Raw genomic sequence first — 15,312 nt, forward strand, 5'->3', positions numbered from 1 at the left:
CGGCGCGGGCTGAACATAGCTTCGAATTCGCATTAAGGCCGATATTTCATGTATCGTATGACAAGCTATGTCGGGCGTATTGATTGGCTGCTCGAGAACTTCTCTATTATATGCAGCCAATTAACATGCTTAAAAAATTTATCATACGATACATGAAATAAATACTGTCCGCGACTACGGCGATAGGAAAAATTTAGTAAGATTAGCAAGGGAGGTGTGCAGCTGCGTCGAGCGTCTTCCAGGAAAGCCGAGCGCGAGCCTAAAAAATGTAAACAACTCGGGCTCGGTCGCTCGGCCTTGGCGGCCAATGTGACCATATACGGCAGTCGAGCGACGTTTTTTTAGTCCCGTTCGATCTCTCCCTACGAAATACCAAGTAAATGGAAACTTTTTCGGCGCGGCGAGACGCGTGCGACGAGCAGGAACGCGAAATTCATACGCGGAGTGTCTTTATATTGTGCAAAGATGAATCAATCGTTTTGAATACGTTAAAGCGTTATTTCGACCCAACTGCGTACGCATGTAGCTCATTTTTCGAGAAATTTAGCGAGTTTTTGCATATAATATCGTTCGTATTCAATTACTCAGCGAAGCAATGAATCGGCGGTATCGGCGTCGCTCGCAGCGTTAACTTTTGACGAACGCATCTCCCCTCCTCTCCTTCCGATTTTTAACGGCTATATTCAATCAGTGATGTACAAGATCGCGAGCATCACGCCGCGGTTTCTCGGTAACGTGAGTGGTGAAGTAGGCTGTGGAAACGCGTATGTAAATCCATCTCGCGTCTCTCGATATTCCGCAAGTGGTGTCGAATTAATTTATTCATCGCGCCATAGAAAATACGGCGATTCAACAAGGTTTTTTCTCATTTAAAGGTGCGATTTCATTGACGCTAGAAACCAGCGGCAGCGTCAAGAAAATGTAGTGGGGGAAGAAGTTCAGACCGTCTCAACTTTTTAGCGTACCGCAAAATTCAACAGAACTTCTTCCCCCACTACATTTTCTTGACGCTGCCGCTGGTTTCTAGCGTCAATAAAATCGCACCTTAACGCAAGCGAATCGACGAATCCTTCGTCTCCTTGCTCGCCGAGAGTGAATCTCGTCGTCGCAATTATCTATCGTCGTTGCGTATATATCGGACACTTAGAATCTTTGAAAATTTCCGTTTTACCGCCGAACGCGCACCGTGCCTACCCCCACCACTCGCGAGAACGGCGAGAAGAAGCAGGGACTGCCGGGAGCGGGGAGTCGGGGTCCGATCGTGGAACGCGCGGGTCTGACAGCGAGTCGGGCGAGTTGAATTGCAATCGCTACGCGTTTCTCGCGTCTTTTTATCCGCCGGATGTGAATATTGTGAATCTCGTGTGCGAGCTAGTGTCTCGGGAGTGCCGAATCGAGCGACGGACGATTGTCTCGAGTGCACTGGTGGTCCGCGCAATTGCGATTTACGCATTTCGCGATGTTCGACGGCGGCGGCGGCGGCGGCGACGCAATCTACCTACTCGACCATTGCATAATGCATATGGCGGATTTGATTTCCTGGCTCGGTATATCCCGCGACGATACGCAGAACATCGCTATTTGTCGAAAATATACCTCGCGTATGGATAAACGATTCGGAGTAATCGGAGTGTTTGTACTTTTGATAGACGGTCGGTTATTCTCGATTATTTCGCCCGGCTTTTCTGAAAGGGACGTACTCGCCCCGCCAACCCGCCGCGCTCTTCCCGAATTCCTCGTATATACCGTAGTCGCGTTACGTGTTAGCGCGAGATCGTGTCGCGCCTGCTTCGCGTTTCTCCGTGTCTTTTTATCCGCCGGATGTGAATCTCGTGTGCGACCTAGTGTCGGGAGTGCCGAATCGAGCGACGGACGAATGTCTCGAGTGCACTGGTGGTCCGCGCAATTGCGATTTACGCAATTTGCGATGTTCGACGGCGACGGCGGCGGCGGCGACGCAATCTACCTACTCGACCATCGCATACGGCGGATTTCCTGACTCGGTATCCTGGTTCGACGATGACGACGATACGCAGAACGCAGATGAGTAGCCGCGACGTAAGCCGGGTCCAGGGTTGCGAAACTGGTAATTAAAAGATTTATGAATCATAAATTAATTTTTTAATTTATTAATTACTCCAACCTCACCGACGAGCGAGTTTAAAGCGTTAACGCGTTTCGGCAGAGAATATAGGGAAGCTAAAACGGCCCCGGGCGGTTAGGCTGATGAATCGCGCAAAAATCACGAGCTCGCGAGCATCGACACACGTGGAAGCCCTCAAGCATTGACGGTCCACGCGGTTGCATTGAGATTCTCACCCTCGAAGCGGCGATGGTTAGGTCAAGCCTCCGTGGTTTAGGATAGGTCAGGTCAGGTCGATCGGCCGTCGTGGGTACGACGCGTCTATACACGTACGAGTTTGGCTTGCAAGTCCAGCGAGCTTTATTCGCGAGTCGGATTCGAACGTTTTTTCACACACGAAAGGAAAATGTGCGAATTTGGCTTGTGACATCGCATCCACGAACGAGCAGAAGCCGAGCCGAGCCGAGCCGGATTTGCGAGCTAAACTCGTACGTGCATAGGCCCCTTTATAATAGAAGTGAGTTTCGACGCGAGCTGACCGATTATTTTATATTGCCAGTGCGCTTAATTTCACGCTGCTAGTGCTGTTACGTCGCGGCGAAGGATGCCTTACCCCCCGCCCCCGCGCAACTCACTCCGCGTCCCGCGAATCTGTCAAGTTGGCACGACAGTCTACGAATTTAAAAAATACTAATAGTTCTAATAGCACTTTTCATAGTTCTACAGTTTCTGATAAAAATTAAAAAGAGTTCCGTATTCCTTTAAAAAATCGAAATTGAAAAAATGTGCTAACTTCGCGAATCTAGCACGGCACTCTCTCCTCTAAAGTACCGAAACGCGTTGAATAATATAATATTTGACAACAGAGAGAGAGTTCTAATCGAATTCCACACATATATACAATTTTAGATCGATATTCCACGAATTAAAAATTTTTAAATAATTTTTAATATCCGCGCTCAACTTGACGCTTAATGACAAGTGTCGTGCTGATGATTTTCCGCGGTTTAACGATTATTTGCGACAGTTCGTGCCAACTTCACAGATCCACTTTCGTCGTTCTATATTGACTACGTTCTGTATCAGAAATCTGAACGTCAGCGTTCCTTCGCTTTTTTTCCACACGCAATGTGTACTTTAAGCAGTAAAAAAAAGTAGCAGCAGGAAGGCAGTAAAGACCGAGTTGCAAAAACAAATCTGTTATCTATAGTACAAACTTACAGTGTTAATAAAGTGTAAAATAAATGTCAGTTGCCCGTAACTACTAATTTTTTGGTGAATTAAAAATTGATATTGACACAGATAGGCTTGAACGAGCACGGGAAACGATTATGTATCTAGTAATAGATATCCAGTAATAGATATCACTTTCTCTCTCCCTCATTCGAGCGCATCGGATGTACAAACCCGTCCGATTAGCCGGCAACGGTGACGCTGGCGACACTAATCTACGTGCACCAGGTTGTCTAGTTTGACCCGGCTGTCGCTATCCATATGACACGTCACGATACGACGACGCCTCGGTCCAATCCGGTATTATGCGACACGGAAGGATCGTTATAGGAACTCGGCGGCGTGACTAATTACCAATTCGATCGGTTCTGAAGTCGGGTTGTACGTTATTAAGGGATACCTTACGCCTGGTTAACCGGTTATTGTTTCCAACCGTGTTGCGATGTTATGCAAACCAACAGGAAGGAGGAGATCTCTCTGTGATATGCAGCGCATTGTAACGCGAGGTATGATAGCTGCTCTCTCTTTGCTGCGCTAACGTTAAATCTTTCCTACGTTTGAAATCCTCATATATTCCCGTCAGCCATGTCGATCATAAAACAGAAGATTTGTACTACTACTCATAACACTAACATTAAACTCCGCCCAGTCGTGAATCGATATAACTTTATGATAGCGTGGACGAGAGGGTAATACCGAGGGTAATATAGCATACATAAAATTACGTCCTTAGAAAGTAGCTAAGCTATCCATTAGTTCGTGTATTTTTAACGGGTTAAATAAAATCTGGTCTTTTTTTTATGAGTACTGTTTTATTTTCTCTTGATTCTTATTGATAAAAGAAATTATTAAACAATTGACGGTTTATAAGTTCTCAAATTGCAAACCAGGGCAATAAAATCAGGAATTTTATTTAATTCCCAGAGAATTGCTATTATCGAGTTATTAACATTTATTTGAAAAATTGGAATTTTTTCAATTTGTGTCATACCCCGGAGATAGTCACGTTTAAATACACAATGCTGCAGGAATTTTGGGACGATGATGAGAAAAAAGTCGGTCATCACATTCGAAATCTCCTCTCAGTAGCGCAAATTTTTACATCGAATATTATATTTGACCAATGAGTTCAATGAGCTCTTTGAAATGGAAAGGAGAGCGGTGAGATGCTGAATTTAGGATTTAGGTTAGCGGGAGGGCCGCGGATGCTGTTGGCGATCGAAGGGGACGAGAAGTCGGGAGGGATAATTAGTTGGTAAGCTTCTTCTGTCGGGCGGGAAAATAAAAGGGTATGGACCCACTCTCCCACGTAATCGCTTATTTACTCGAGGCTACCGCGAACCCTTCGTGACTGTATATTCAGACAACTTGAGCGTTCGACTGCCGTTAATTGGGTTATATTCTCCTCTCATGCCCACCTCCGCACAACCGCACTCGTACCTACTACCAACTCATTCCCCCGTTCGAGGTTGAGCGAGTTGACCGCGTGATTATATCTTCTTCACTTCGAATCACGGAGAGGACCGGCCTGGATGAATCGATTACGCCAACAAAGGCGGGATAGAAAGTATACAACCTGTGTTTTGTAACACGGTTGATTTAACGAACGCTTTTCTCAAAAGCTATATCTTTTCAGTTCTATGTCGTCCAACAATAAGTGTAGTAATTAATCAAATTATGTTAATGAACAAGTGATCGGGAATAATTGATTTCAATTGTAGAATTCTTTCGAATTTTCGTAACTTCTTCGAATACCCCTAGAATTTACATCGCTTTCAGCGTTCTTATCCTACTGGCACTTTGAGCTGTAATTTGCAGTGCATATAGCAATATGCGACAAAACAAGTTGCAAAATTTGTATGCTCGTGACTCGTACATTTAATGACCCATGAATTTATGGCTCTCTAAACTTAATGGATCAAAATATAACGTTTTGTTGTGAATGTACATATGTAGATTAATACCCGCTTTCGGTCGAAACACAGGAAAAGTTTCTTTCTGCGTGTCTCTAGGCACGTTTAAGTGAGGGGGCAGCGGGTAGCGCAATGATTCGTCCGCCGCACTATTCTTTCACCTATATTTTGATAATTACGTGCAGAGTGAATTTTTCTGTTTCTGACATCTTTTTGCATTTCTCGTAAATAGAACTCCCGATGGAGAGAGAGAAAATATTGCTTGGATATAATTAAAATAAAGAATATCATCTCTGAAATTTATAAGCGACAATATAAGATAATGGCCATTTCCTGTTTCGTCATTTATTGAAAACTTATCAGTAAAAGCTTTTTAACTGATTACATAAATCAAGGAAAAGCATAGAATAGCAGAATAAACAAGTATGCAAGTAAATGAATGCGCGAGGTATCGTAGCGTTTAATTACCGCGAAACGAGCTATCTGCTATCATTAATAATTAATTAATTGTCATCATTATATGCAAACGATTAATTGATAATTGCCGGAATAATTTATGTAGACGCCACTAATTAGTCCACTCTGCATGCTGTTCATTCCAACTGTCGATAATGCAACAACAATTGTCATTATTATGAAATAACGCCAAGTTATGATTAGTTAATATATACTTATCCTATATTATTATATTACATATACATACATATATATTTATTTGTTTTGCTTAATTTAACACATTTCATGCGGAGTTGACTTTTCCGGGACAGAATTATGGAAAGCGCGGACGACCGCGGTCGCCGACGGTATTCCGAGGAAAGAAAAGTCATCCTTTCCCCTGCGATATTCGTATGCCAAACGAGTTCACGGGAGGCTCTCGGGAGAGAGGCGGTCGGCGAACGTTATTAATATCTTTCACGTGTAATCCGTCAACAAGTCCCCCCCCTTCACAGCGGTGTCGGGTAACAAAAAGCTCGGGAGGGTTCTGTGAAAGGCTCGGGCGGTCAGTCACGCTGCATGGTGGCGCGTTATCAAGGGGGGATATAAATGCGCGAGTCTATCGATTTCGTGTCCGACTTTTCGCGCGGGGCGCGTGTGTCAAACGGAGCGAGTTGCCCCCGTTAGAAGCGGGGGACGAAGGGCCGGGCATCTCCGCGGCTTGCAAAGGGCCGTTGTAAATTACGTTTTGACATCGTGACGGCGCGGGTATATCGGTACACGTCACGTAAGCTGCGATGCGAGCGGCGATGTTACGAAATTGGAAGCTGCCGGGAAGGGCCCGATGATCCGCTACCAAAGAGCATCGTTACTTCGTTTAATTAACTCTTTAATTGGATACTTCTCTTTTTTTTCCGTGACGTAACCCGAGCGTTTCACGTGAATTTTTTAAAATAAACAAAGATGCGCGGACATGTGTTTATACGTAGGTAATATGTATGACACGTGGGATAATTTAAAATAAGTGGTAGAGATGAATTCTGTTGGCATATTTCGACGAAAGTCAAGATTTTAAAGTTAACCGAGCGGATGCATATGTCAATCGAATTCGTGAAAGGTATATCTCCTCGATCTCCTTTTCACATACAAGTTTTTTGCAAAAACCAAAGAATTACCCATTCACAACTTCCTATGGAGATCGACAAATATACTCTATGCTGGTAGTACTTAAAAATGTTTTTGCCTCGGTTTTTGCACTTTTAGGCAAGCTATAAACTTGGTACTAGGTTACATGCTATTTCTCTTCATTGATTATCTCGAAATTTCTTAACTCGTAAGCGTTGTAAGTTCACGAGTTCTTTTTAATTTATTTCTGTCTTGAAATTTTTAGTGGAATTTACACTATGCAATAGAAACGAAAGTTTTAAATATCGTAGAGATTTTGTCAACTATTTATTTCTAGATACCTTTCTCTTAATAAAATTTTACACGGTTGACTGACATCCGTATCGTTCTTCTAACGTTGAAACAACATATAGAATTGCGATGGGCTCGAAGATACCCGCGGAAACGAGCTCATTCGGCAATCGACGCCCTTAACTTTAGGTACGCGAGAGGGCGGAGATTTCGTCTCAGAAATGAGGCAAAAATAAAATCGCAAGGTAGCTTCGTCTCTCCTAGATCCGCGTTAACGCACGTATTCTTCATGTACGTTCTTCTCTTCGCCCGCGCTCTTGTCGCATCATTCCATTCCGCGTGTTTGCCCTGCCCTCTCTTCCTCCATCTCCTGATCTCCTCCGCTCCTATTTCACACGACGCGACGTATATAGAGCATTTCTTATTCGTGCCGCCAGCCAGCCAGCCATCCAACCAGCCCTCACGCCGGCAGTCATCCTACAAGCAACCCGGCACGTAAATTATTATGCGAACAAACAATGCGAAACGAGCGTTCCAACGTCCCATAAAACAGCGCGAATCCCAAGCGATTTTCATGCGCGCTGCGACTCAGCCTCGGTCTTGCGAATGACCCCCGCCTCCCTGCTAAACCTTTCTTCTCCTCCTCGTTTAGAATCCCCTGCTCGTAACAAGATCATATCCGCAAATTCCTCAAGATTATACAATTTTACGGAGCGATCCCGGTTCCATCTTTCAGTCGTCGCCCCGTCGCTTATATCCGTTGGTTCCCGTGTCGGGTTGAAAAATCCGAGATTCCGAATTCGGACGGGTGGCGAGTCATCGTTTAAAATGAAACCGATCCGAAAAGAATTCCACCGTATTATTCGATCACTCTTTCCTCACTTTCATGCGGCACGGCGGCTTTCAATATTTTGCGACGGCGGATGATATTTTATTGTATATCGACGGCGCCGGGTATTTGTTGGATATATTAAAGGCGTCACTTGTATATGCGGGATGTCTCGAGTCCCGAATATCTGAAGGATGAATTCTTTTATTCTCTTTATCCATATTGAAATATCGAGGTCAATATCGCTGACGAAATTATTAACAACAACAAAAAAAAAAGAAAAATTCCGATGATGAGACTTAATTGATTTGCGATTGCTGATAACAGCTATGTAGTTTAAACGCTCTTATTCAATTGCGACCGTTATCGGACGACAATCGAGCCGTGGAAATCTCTGCTTAAAGGGCGCCTCGGAAAGTATTCCTCGGTCGCGTTATCTCTTCTTTCCTTATCGCGATGCGACTATCCACTTCCGAACAGGAATACACGAATATAACCACACGGTTAAAGCGATCGTAAACAGTGTTCGAGGTGGCCGTATCACACAGATAACGGCTAAAGTTAGTCTCTGTGAAGTTGGCACCTCATTTTCAAAAAATATGAGGTGTTAACTTCCCGTGGCGCCTCAAGCTTCGAAAAAATTAATTTCAACCATGAAATTCTATAGTTCTCGAAGAGTTCTACAGTTCTTGAGTTTTAGCAATGGTTCCGGTCACTAAATATTTTTAAACAAATTTTTAATTTGACCGCTGGCACCTTAGGTTTCAAAAAAATTGATTTTCTTTGGAAAGATCGACCGGCAGGAGAAGAAGAAAAAAAAATTAATCTATAAACAGTAATCAAAAAGATTCACCCATATCAAATTAAAAAGTACAATAGTACGAGACTCCCCCTAGAACACTGCCTGCATCGTTAATACGCGTATATATCGATGCTACGAGATTTATATCAACAATATTACTCGTATATAACGAACTCTCCGTGAATATATCTCCGATTCTGCAGCATATATTTAATGTTCAAGTATTATCGGGTATAGTATTTTATCGATGGCGGATTATTTATATAGTAAAAATATATAAAATATAAATTTTTTTGCGATATCATACTCAACGAAAATGTTTTTTCTGGTTTTTTTTTCGAACGTCTTGGCATTATTTATTCACTTCGATATTACTTGCTACGAGAATGAAAACAGCTCTCGAGACGTGACGTTCGATATGCATGACAATCGAAAAGGATTTCCAAGGATATAAATGAAATTATTTTAAATTTGACACATGTCGTTTCTCGTAAATTTAATCTTATCGATTAGTTGTCCTCGCTTTTGCGAAACCGTTATTCATATTCTATAACTCTAAGTGCACAGGAAACAATTATTCCTCGGTGGTTGACAGCGCTAATAAATTTATCGATAACGTAAAAAATCCGATTATAAATAAATACTCAATATTATTGGAGAAATGTTTCCTCTCACCGAGAGATTCTTGACGAACGAAAGTGTAGGAATCGTGATGGGAGATTAATGCTGTCGATTTAGCGTCACGCGAGAAGCTTTAAAATGAGTTGCCTATCGCGAGCACCATTACGCCCCCCCGCATTACTCATCCCGGGTTAAGCGGTGACAAAGCCAAGCTAAAACTTTCAAGCTCGACTTCCCCGGATCCGCGTAGGTCGCGGTTGCTGGCAGTCTTTTAAACTTTAATTCGTCCAACATGCTGGCCCAAGTGCTTCCCGATCCTCGAGATCCTTCTCCAGTATCCGACGAAATATCTCAGAACTAAACGCAAGACGCAGTCGGCAAAAAATCGGCTGGCGAAAGAGACAGACGCGCGCGCCCGCACACACACACACATGCATGCGACGTATGTGAAAGCCGCAGGGAGACAGGACGAGTCCGTATACCTCGAAACGTACTTTATCACTTTCCGTTCTCTTTTTGCCCGTCCATCCCGCGGGATCCCGAGCTGCCATGAATTAACCAGCATTCGATACGCGATTTTTCTGTCGGTCTCGCCTCGTTCCTGCGCGGCGCGGCGCAGTTCTGCGCGACTCTACGCCTCTACGCGCTGATTCTCGAAACGATCTTTTATTCAGGACAGAGCTGCACGGCGCGCGCCCCATACGTTGTACGTCTCCTGTTCCGCCGTATATATATCGCAATGCTCCTTTCTGAACATCAACGGGCGGAGAAACACTTGAGCGAACCGCACGCCGCGCCGCGCCATAGCGATACGCAAATGGAATGCGTTACTTCCCACAAGAGGAGTGTATGTATATCCCAAAAGCATGTGCTATGGAAATTACAGCGATAACGCGCAAGACCATCCCCGCGCCGCTGATGCAAATTCTTCCAACGCAAATGCGCGGATTCGCGCGAGTACGATTTCGAACGTGAGAGCGAATACGAGAGATGTAATACGATCCCGCGGGAATACGCGGGTATCGCTTTGATCTCCAAATTCGTCCAAGAGCCGGCCATCATCGCTGCACCGCCGTGCGTTAACCCTTGATTACCATATCGATTGGCTCGAACTGAACGTTCGATTCAGCGTAACGGGCGCAAGGGGAACCGGCCAGCTTAGGAAACGGATGTCTGATAATTTTTTGAGAGTCACAATTTCTCAAACTTCATAATCTTGATTAATGTTCCGCGTCGCTCCGACACGGGCGACGTGAATCCCCTTTGAGAACGTCATACAAAGACCCCATTTTCCGCGTCATTGTCTTCGTCCTGGCGGACGAACGCCGCTTCAAGTTTCTCGCAGGAGATGATTCAGCCGTTTCGTGAGTTCTACTTAACGTCCTAGCGCACCCTTACACGGGCCGCTCCAATTAATCGCGCCAAAGACGCCGCGGCTGAAAGACCGGACAATGCGGACGCGCAAGGTCATGAAAGCTCAAGTGCCCATCCGGCGTTAAAAGGACGCGCAAAGCTGCAAGGTCGTGAAACCTTCCTTCTGTCTGACTGGCGCACAATGTGAGAGCAGCCCCTCCACTTACGTGTAACGTCTTAAGATTCCACTTCGTTACTCCAAAGTTCGTCTGAAATGTGCAGACGTGTACACATCGCGAAGTCGAATAGTAAAGTTAAAATGCAATGGTGATCTAGACGCTTTTTTAAATTTAAAACTAAATCTTTAGATTGGACTCTTTCTGTTTCAATTTTCAACAATTCGCACATTTTTAGTTTAATAGGGTTAAATCGCTAGAACTTTTCCTACTAACCAATCAGGAACTCTATAACTCTTTGGGGAAGGGTCAGAACTCCATCAGTTATATCAAAATTCAAAAAGTGGGATCGTGCTAACTTCACAGAGGTACATTCGTACATAATTAATGGTTACGAGCTGCGAGCAATTGTGGCATTTATTGTGACGTGTTATTTACAATAATGTCGTTACATCAAACGTAGCGTTATGTTCAGATTGTGGCAGGCAGGATAAAACCGCTACATTCGTCAATCATATTTCTCTTTGACTTTTAACCTTCTAATTTATACATTCTGCAATAAATTCAACATTTCGTTCCAATAACTTAATAATTAAATAAAAGCCCTTTATTTCCGAAAACTGGACACTGGATTGTATTATATTGTAATGCATCATCATATTTAAAAATTTAATAATATAAAAAAAATACAAAAATTCTTAGAAATATCCATATCAAACATAACTCGACATTCGAGAAATGAAATGTGATGTCAAATATTTAATATTTAATATTTAAAAATATAGTTCGACGTCCGAATGCAAAGATTAATCGATCTTGTTAGCAGAAATTAAAAACTCCATACTAAAATGGTACGTAAATCATTCAGCAACGTATGATGCAGAACATTGAAAGATTCAAGAAAATAAAGGCGAGATGATAATCTTTTACTTCAAAATTATTAAATTATCGGAAGAATCATTGCAATTGCTCGTATAGATTAAATATAAATCTTTAATTTGGTATTTCTTATGCTAATAATTGGATTTTATTAAAGTATGAAATATAAAAGTATGAATTTAAATCTTTGATTACCCCACTACGCATTAATAATATTTTTAATTTCAAATTATTCTGTTTCGCAATACATGCTTTTATCTACGTTTTAGCAACGTGCTTGCGTTTATGATGAAACATACAATTCCGAGCGAATAAAATTCAGTGACGAATTCCAAAAACGGATGAATCACTATCGCGTGCGAAACTTATATCTTTATGACTGATAATGAGTAGCGAGTAAGTGTACATGGCACGAATATTATTATATTTGCGCACGAATATTGTGTCGCACAAACATCTCTACTCTTTCTCGTACTGACTTTTGAATGTCTCTAGAACAGTTATTTCGTTATTTTAAAACACATTATTCCCGATGTTTACGTGTATTCGGTGTATTATAAAAGCTCTCACGCGATAAACGATATGCGCTTCATATGCCGGGATGATAAGTTTTGATTTTACTTATCACTTTACAGATAACTATCGAAAAACTAGACAAATTGACGTATACAAAAATCATACATGTTTCTTTCTTTTCTATTTTTATCAGGCAATATAGATATTTAAAATTTACATTTGAGACTGCAATCGGGTCAAACTGATCCACGTTACACAGACTCGCACGTTTATGACGCATCGCGTTTTTTACTTGAGGAATTTATACGTATCATTTTACTACCGATGTCTTTCCGAATGATCGAATTCCCGATGGAGCAATACGATGAATTACTCGTGATGGACACGAGTTTTTTCGCGTTACGACAAATTGCTCGATGAATTACATGCAGATCTACGTGCAGATTTATGCAACGCACGGCGATTTTAGTTAAGCGAAACGATTTCTGGCAGAATTGGTTTTCGTTCACTTGCGAAAGGAATCTGGGGTGTCAACTTTACATCGCCAAAAGAGAGAGAATGTAAAAAACAATGAAAACTCGTTCCTCAGCAGTAGATACTATCTTTCTCAATTACCGTTAAATTTGTCTTCTCCTCCTTTTTAATAAGGAGTGAAACGAAAATGACGAGGAATTAAATTAACTTTATTGGCTTAGGCCTTTCCCTACCCATAAATCCCTCCCTCTAATCCTTTCTCTTCCGACTCATGTCACACTACCGAAAACATATCCTCATCACTCCTGGTTCTTGTATCTCTGAGACTTACTTAAGAAGAGGATACTGAAGGAAGTGTACTCGACATACTCGAGACATCTTCTACATTCCTCGCTGATTTCATTAAAATCCAACTTTAATATACATCCAGTTACATAAAAATTCTTTATGGAAATAAAATTGCATCTTAAATTAACTGTATACTCCCCTTTATGGGAGATTTATGATATTACATTTTTTTTTGCTACAAATGTTTTTTTTTTTTTTTTTTTAATTATGTAGCGAAGACTCGCATCTTCTTAATAATTTTTTACTGGTACATTTAATTTCCTAATGTATTGATCTGTCGACTTAATAATGGAAAATTTATGAAAGTTTTTTTTTATCTATTTATGTTCCTGGATATTTGATACGCGTGAATTCTTCACCTCGTCGCCACTGTGATGTACTTAGGTGAGAAAAATTCGGAGACGTGTTTACGTTTCGGAGGCTTTATTTCAACTGACTGTATATCCGTGATTCGGGGTCCTTTCCCCACAGTCGCTTACATCTAACGTATATAAGTTACATATACTACAAGTTCGGTCAATCGCTAATTAGGATTCACGACGTAATAATATATATATAATTTCTGTAAGTGAGTTGCTCGGTCCTCAATCATAAATTTTGCTTTTCCTCTTTTTTTCTACTATGACATTATTTTCTAAACAATCTAAACTATTGGCATTCACGATTTGATTTATTCGTGTCTTTGAATAAACTTATCGGATACCTATATGAGTTCTGATAACAATAAATTTATCGATCGATAAGTTGAGGTTCTGTCGATTACAGTCGAAAGAACTGAAAAGATTTATTTGACATAATGATCGATCTGGCGGCAGAATCGATTTCCTCTTTTCGATTCTGACGTGATTATCGCAAAACGTTTACCATGCGGGATTCGCGAGAATCGTTTAGCACCGACGTGGCCGACGCTCCGGCAAAAACTGCACTCCGTTGACCCAGATGCGCGTCCGGCGGACAGGGCTTCATTTTAAAGGCCGTAAAAAGCGCCCTTTTTGCAATCCGGTCGATCCCGCCGTGTCCGCGGCGGGCGGAAAAACGCGCGGTATTGCGCGCGTTCGACTTTGATCGCTTGACACCATCGCCGGGTCGACCCGCACGAGTACATCGGTCGTTCATCATCGGCTAAAGTTTGATAAAACTTCATCGGGGTCGAGCAACTCCGAGAGTCGAGGAACGTAATGAAGTGAAGTCGACGAAGTAGATAATGATTAATTTAATTATCTCTCTCTTTTTCTTTCTCCCTCTCTCTTTCCTTTTTTTTTTTACGCGGATTATGATTCCCCAGCAAAGCCGTCGCAAAAATTCGCCGATCGCCGCCGCGCCGGTGACTCTTCAGCATCCCTCGGATTACTTTCTGCCATTGATATCGAGAGCCAGCCCGAGAGTTATGTGGCGGTAGGATTAAGATCTAATTTGAATAACTGCGCGACTGGTAACTTTTATGAGAGCCCTATCGGCCTGACAGGAAGCAATTACGTATATTGGAATGAGCGTATATTAATTGAAAAAGTTCTATTTAGCACGGGTGAATTGGTTTGCAATTTCACGACAGCGAAAAACATAAGACTCACTAAGAACATCGCGGGAAATTGTCTGCTATCGAATCTATCACAAAACAAATAGATTAAAAATTCATTTATAATATGATATCGACGGCGTTTTACCTTAAACTGGTGATAAAATACATTCCTGGCAAGGGAGACAAATTGAAATGAACTATGAGCACACGGTATTCTATTACACTAATAACCGTTAGAATTAATTGTCGTCATAATCGAACGACGAACGAGGGTGGTTACGTAACGGCGCAACTATTATATCGCTTGTCGTTAGTTAGTAGCGGCTTAGTCGGCCGAAATAACAAATTGTTGCCGATGAAATTTCAACGTTTCATTATCTTAAGTGCTTCGCGCCAACGCCGACGGATGTATCGAGTCCGCGTTTCTGGCACTAATGCCAACTATAATTTTTCGTTGTACACGACGCGTCCAGCCGTGGAGTGGCTGTTCCTTCGCTGCAGATAAATCAATTGAACGGGGCCGCTACACCGAAATGGCAATTACACTTTATTACGAACGATTGGTACCGTCCGTGGTACCGAGCGCGAAACTCATTTGTGAAATTCGTGCATTAAATTCTGCAGTCTTATAAAATGACCGGGCTTTTTTTGCGCTCGAAATACAATATTCATAATACAATATTCATAACGCCGCAACGAATCGAGCAATAGCACG

The 15,312-nt window shown here is 42.3% G+C and overlaps 1 protein-coding gene across 1 annotated transcript in view; it reads left to right on the forward strand.

The window, feature by feature from the left end:
• Positions 1-1,478: 1,478 nt before the first annotated feature.
• The window catches only part of LOC139814196 (agrin-like), a 139,238-nt gene continuing 125,404 nt past the window's right edge, over positions 1,479-15,312 (forward strand). Inside the window, exon 1 of the mRNA XM_071780287.1 lies at positions 1,479-2,086. Coding sequence (XP_071636388.1) covers positions 2,020-2,086 — 67 coding nt within the window. The 5' untranslated portion in view covers positions 1,479-2,019. The remainder of the gene's footprint in view (positions 2,087-15,312) is intronic.

This window comes from Temnothorax longispinosus, chromosome 6 (assembly GCF_030848805.1).
Source record: "Temnothorax longispinosus isolate EJ_2023e chromosome 6, Tlon_JGU_v1, whole genome shotgun sequence".
NCBI lineage: Eukaryota > Metazoa > Arthropoda > Insecta > Hymenoptera > Formicidae > Temnothorax > Temnothorax longispinosus.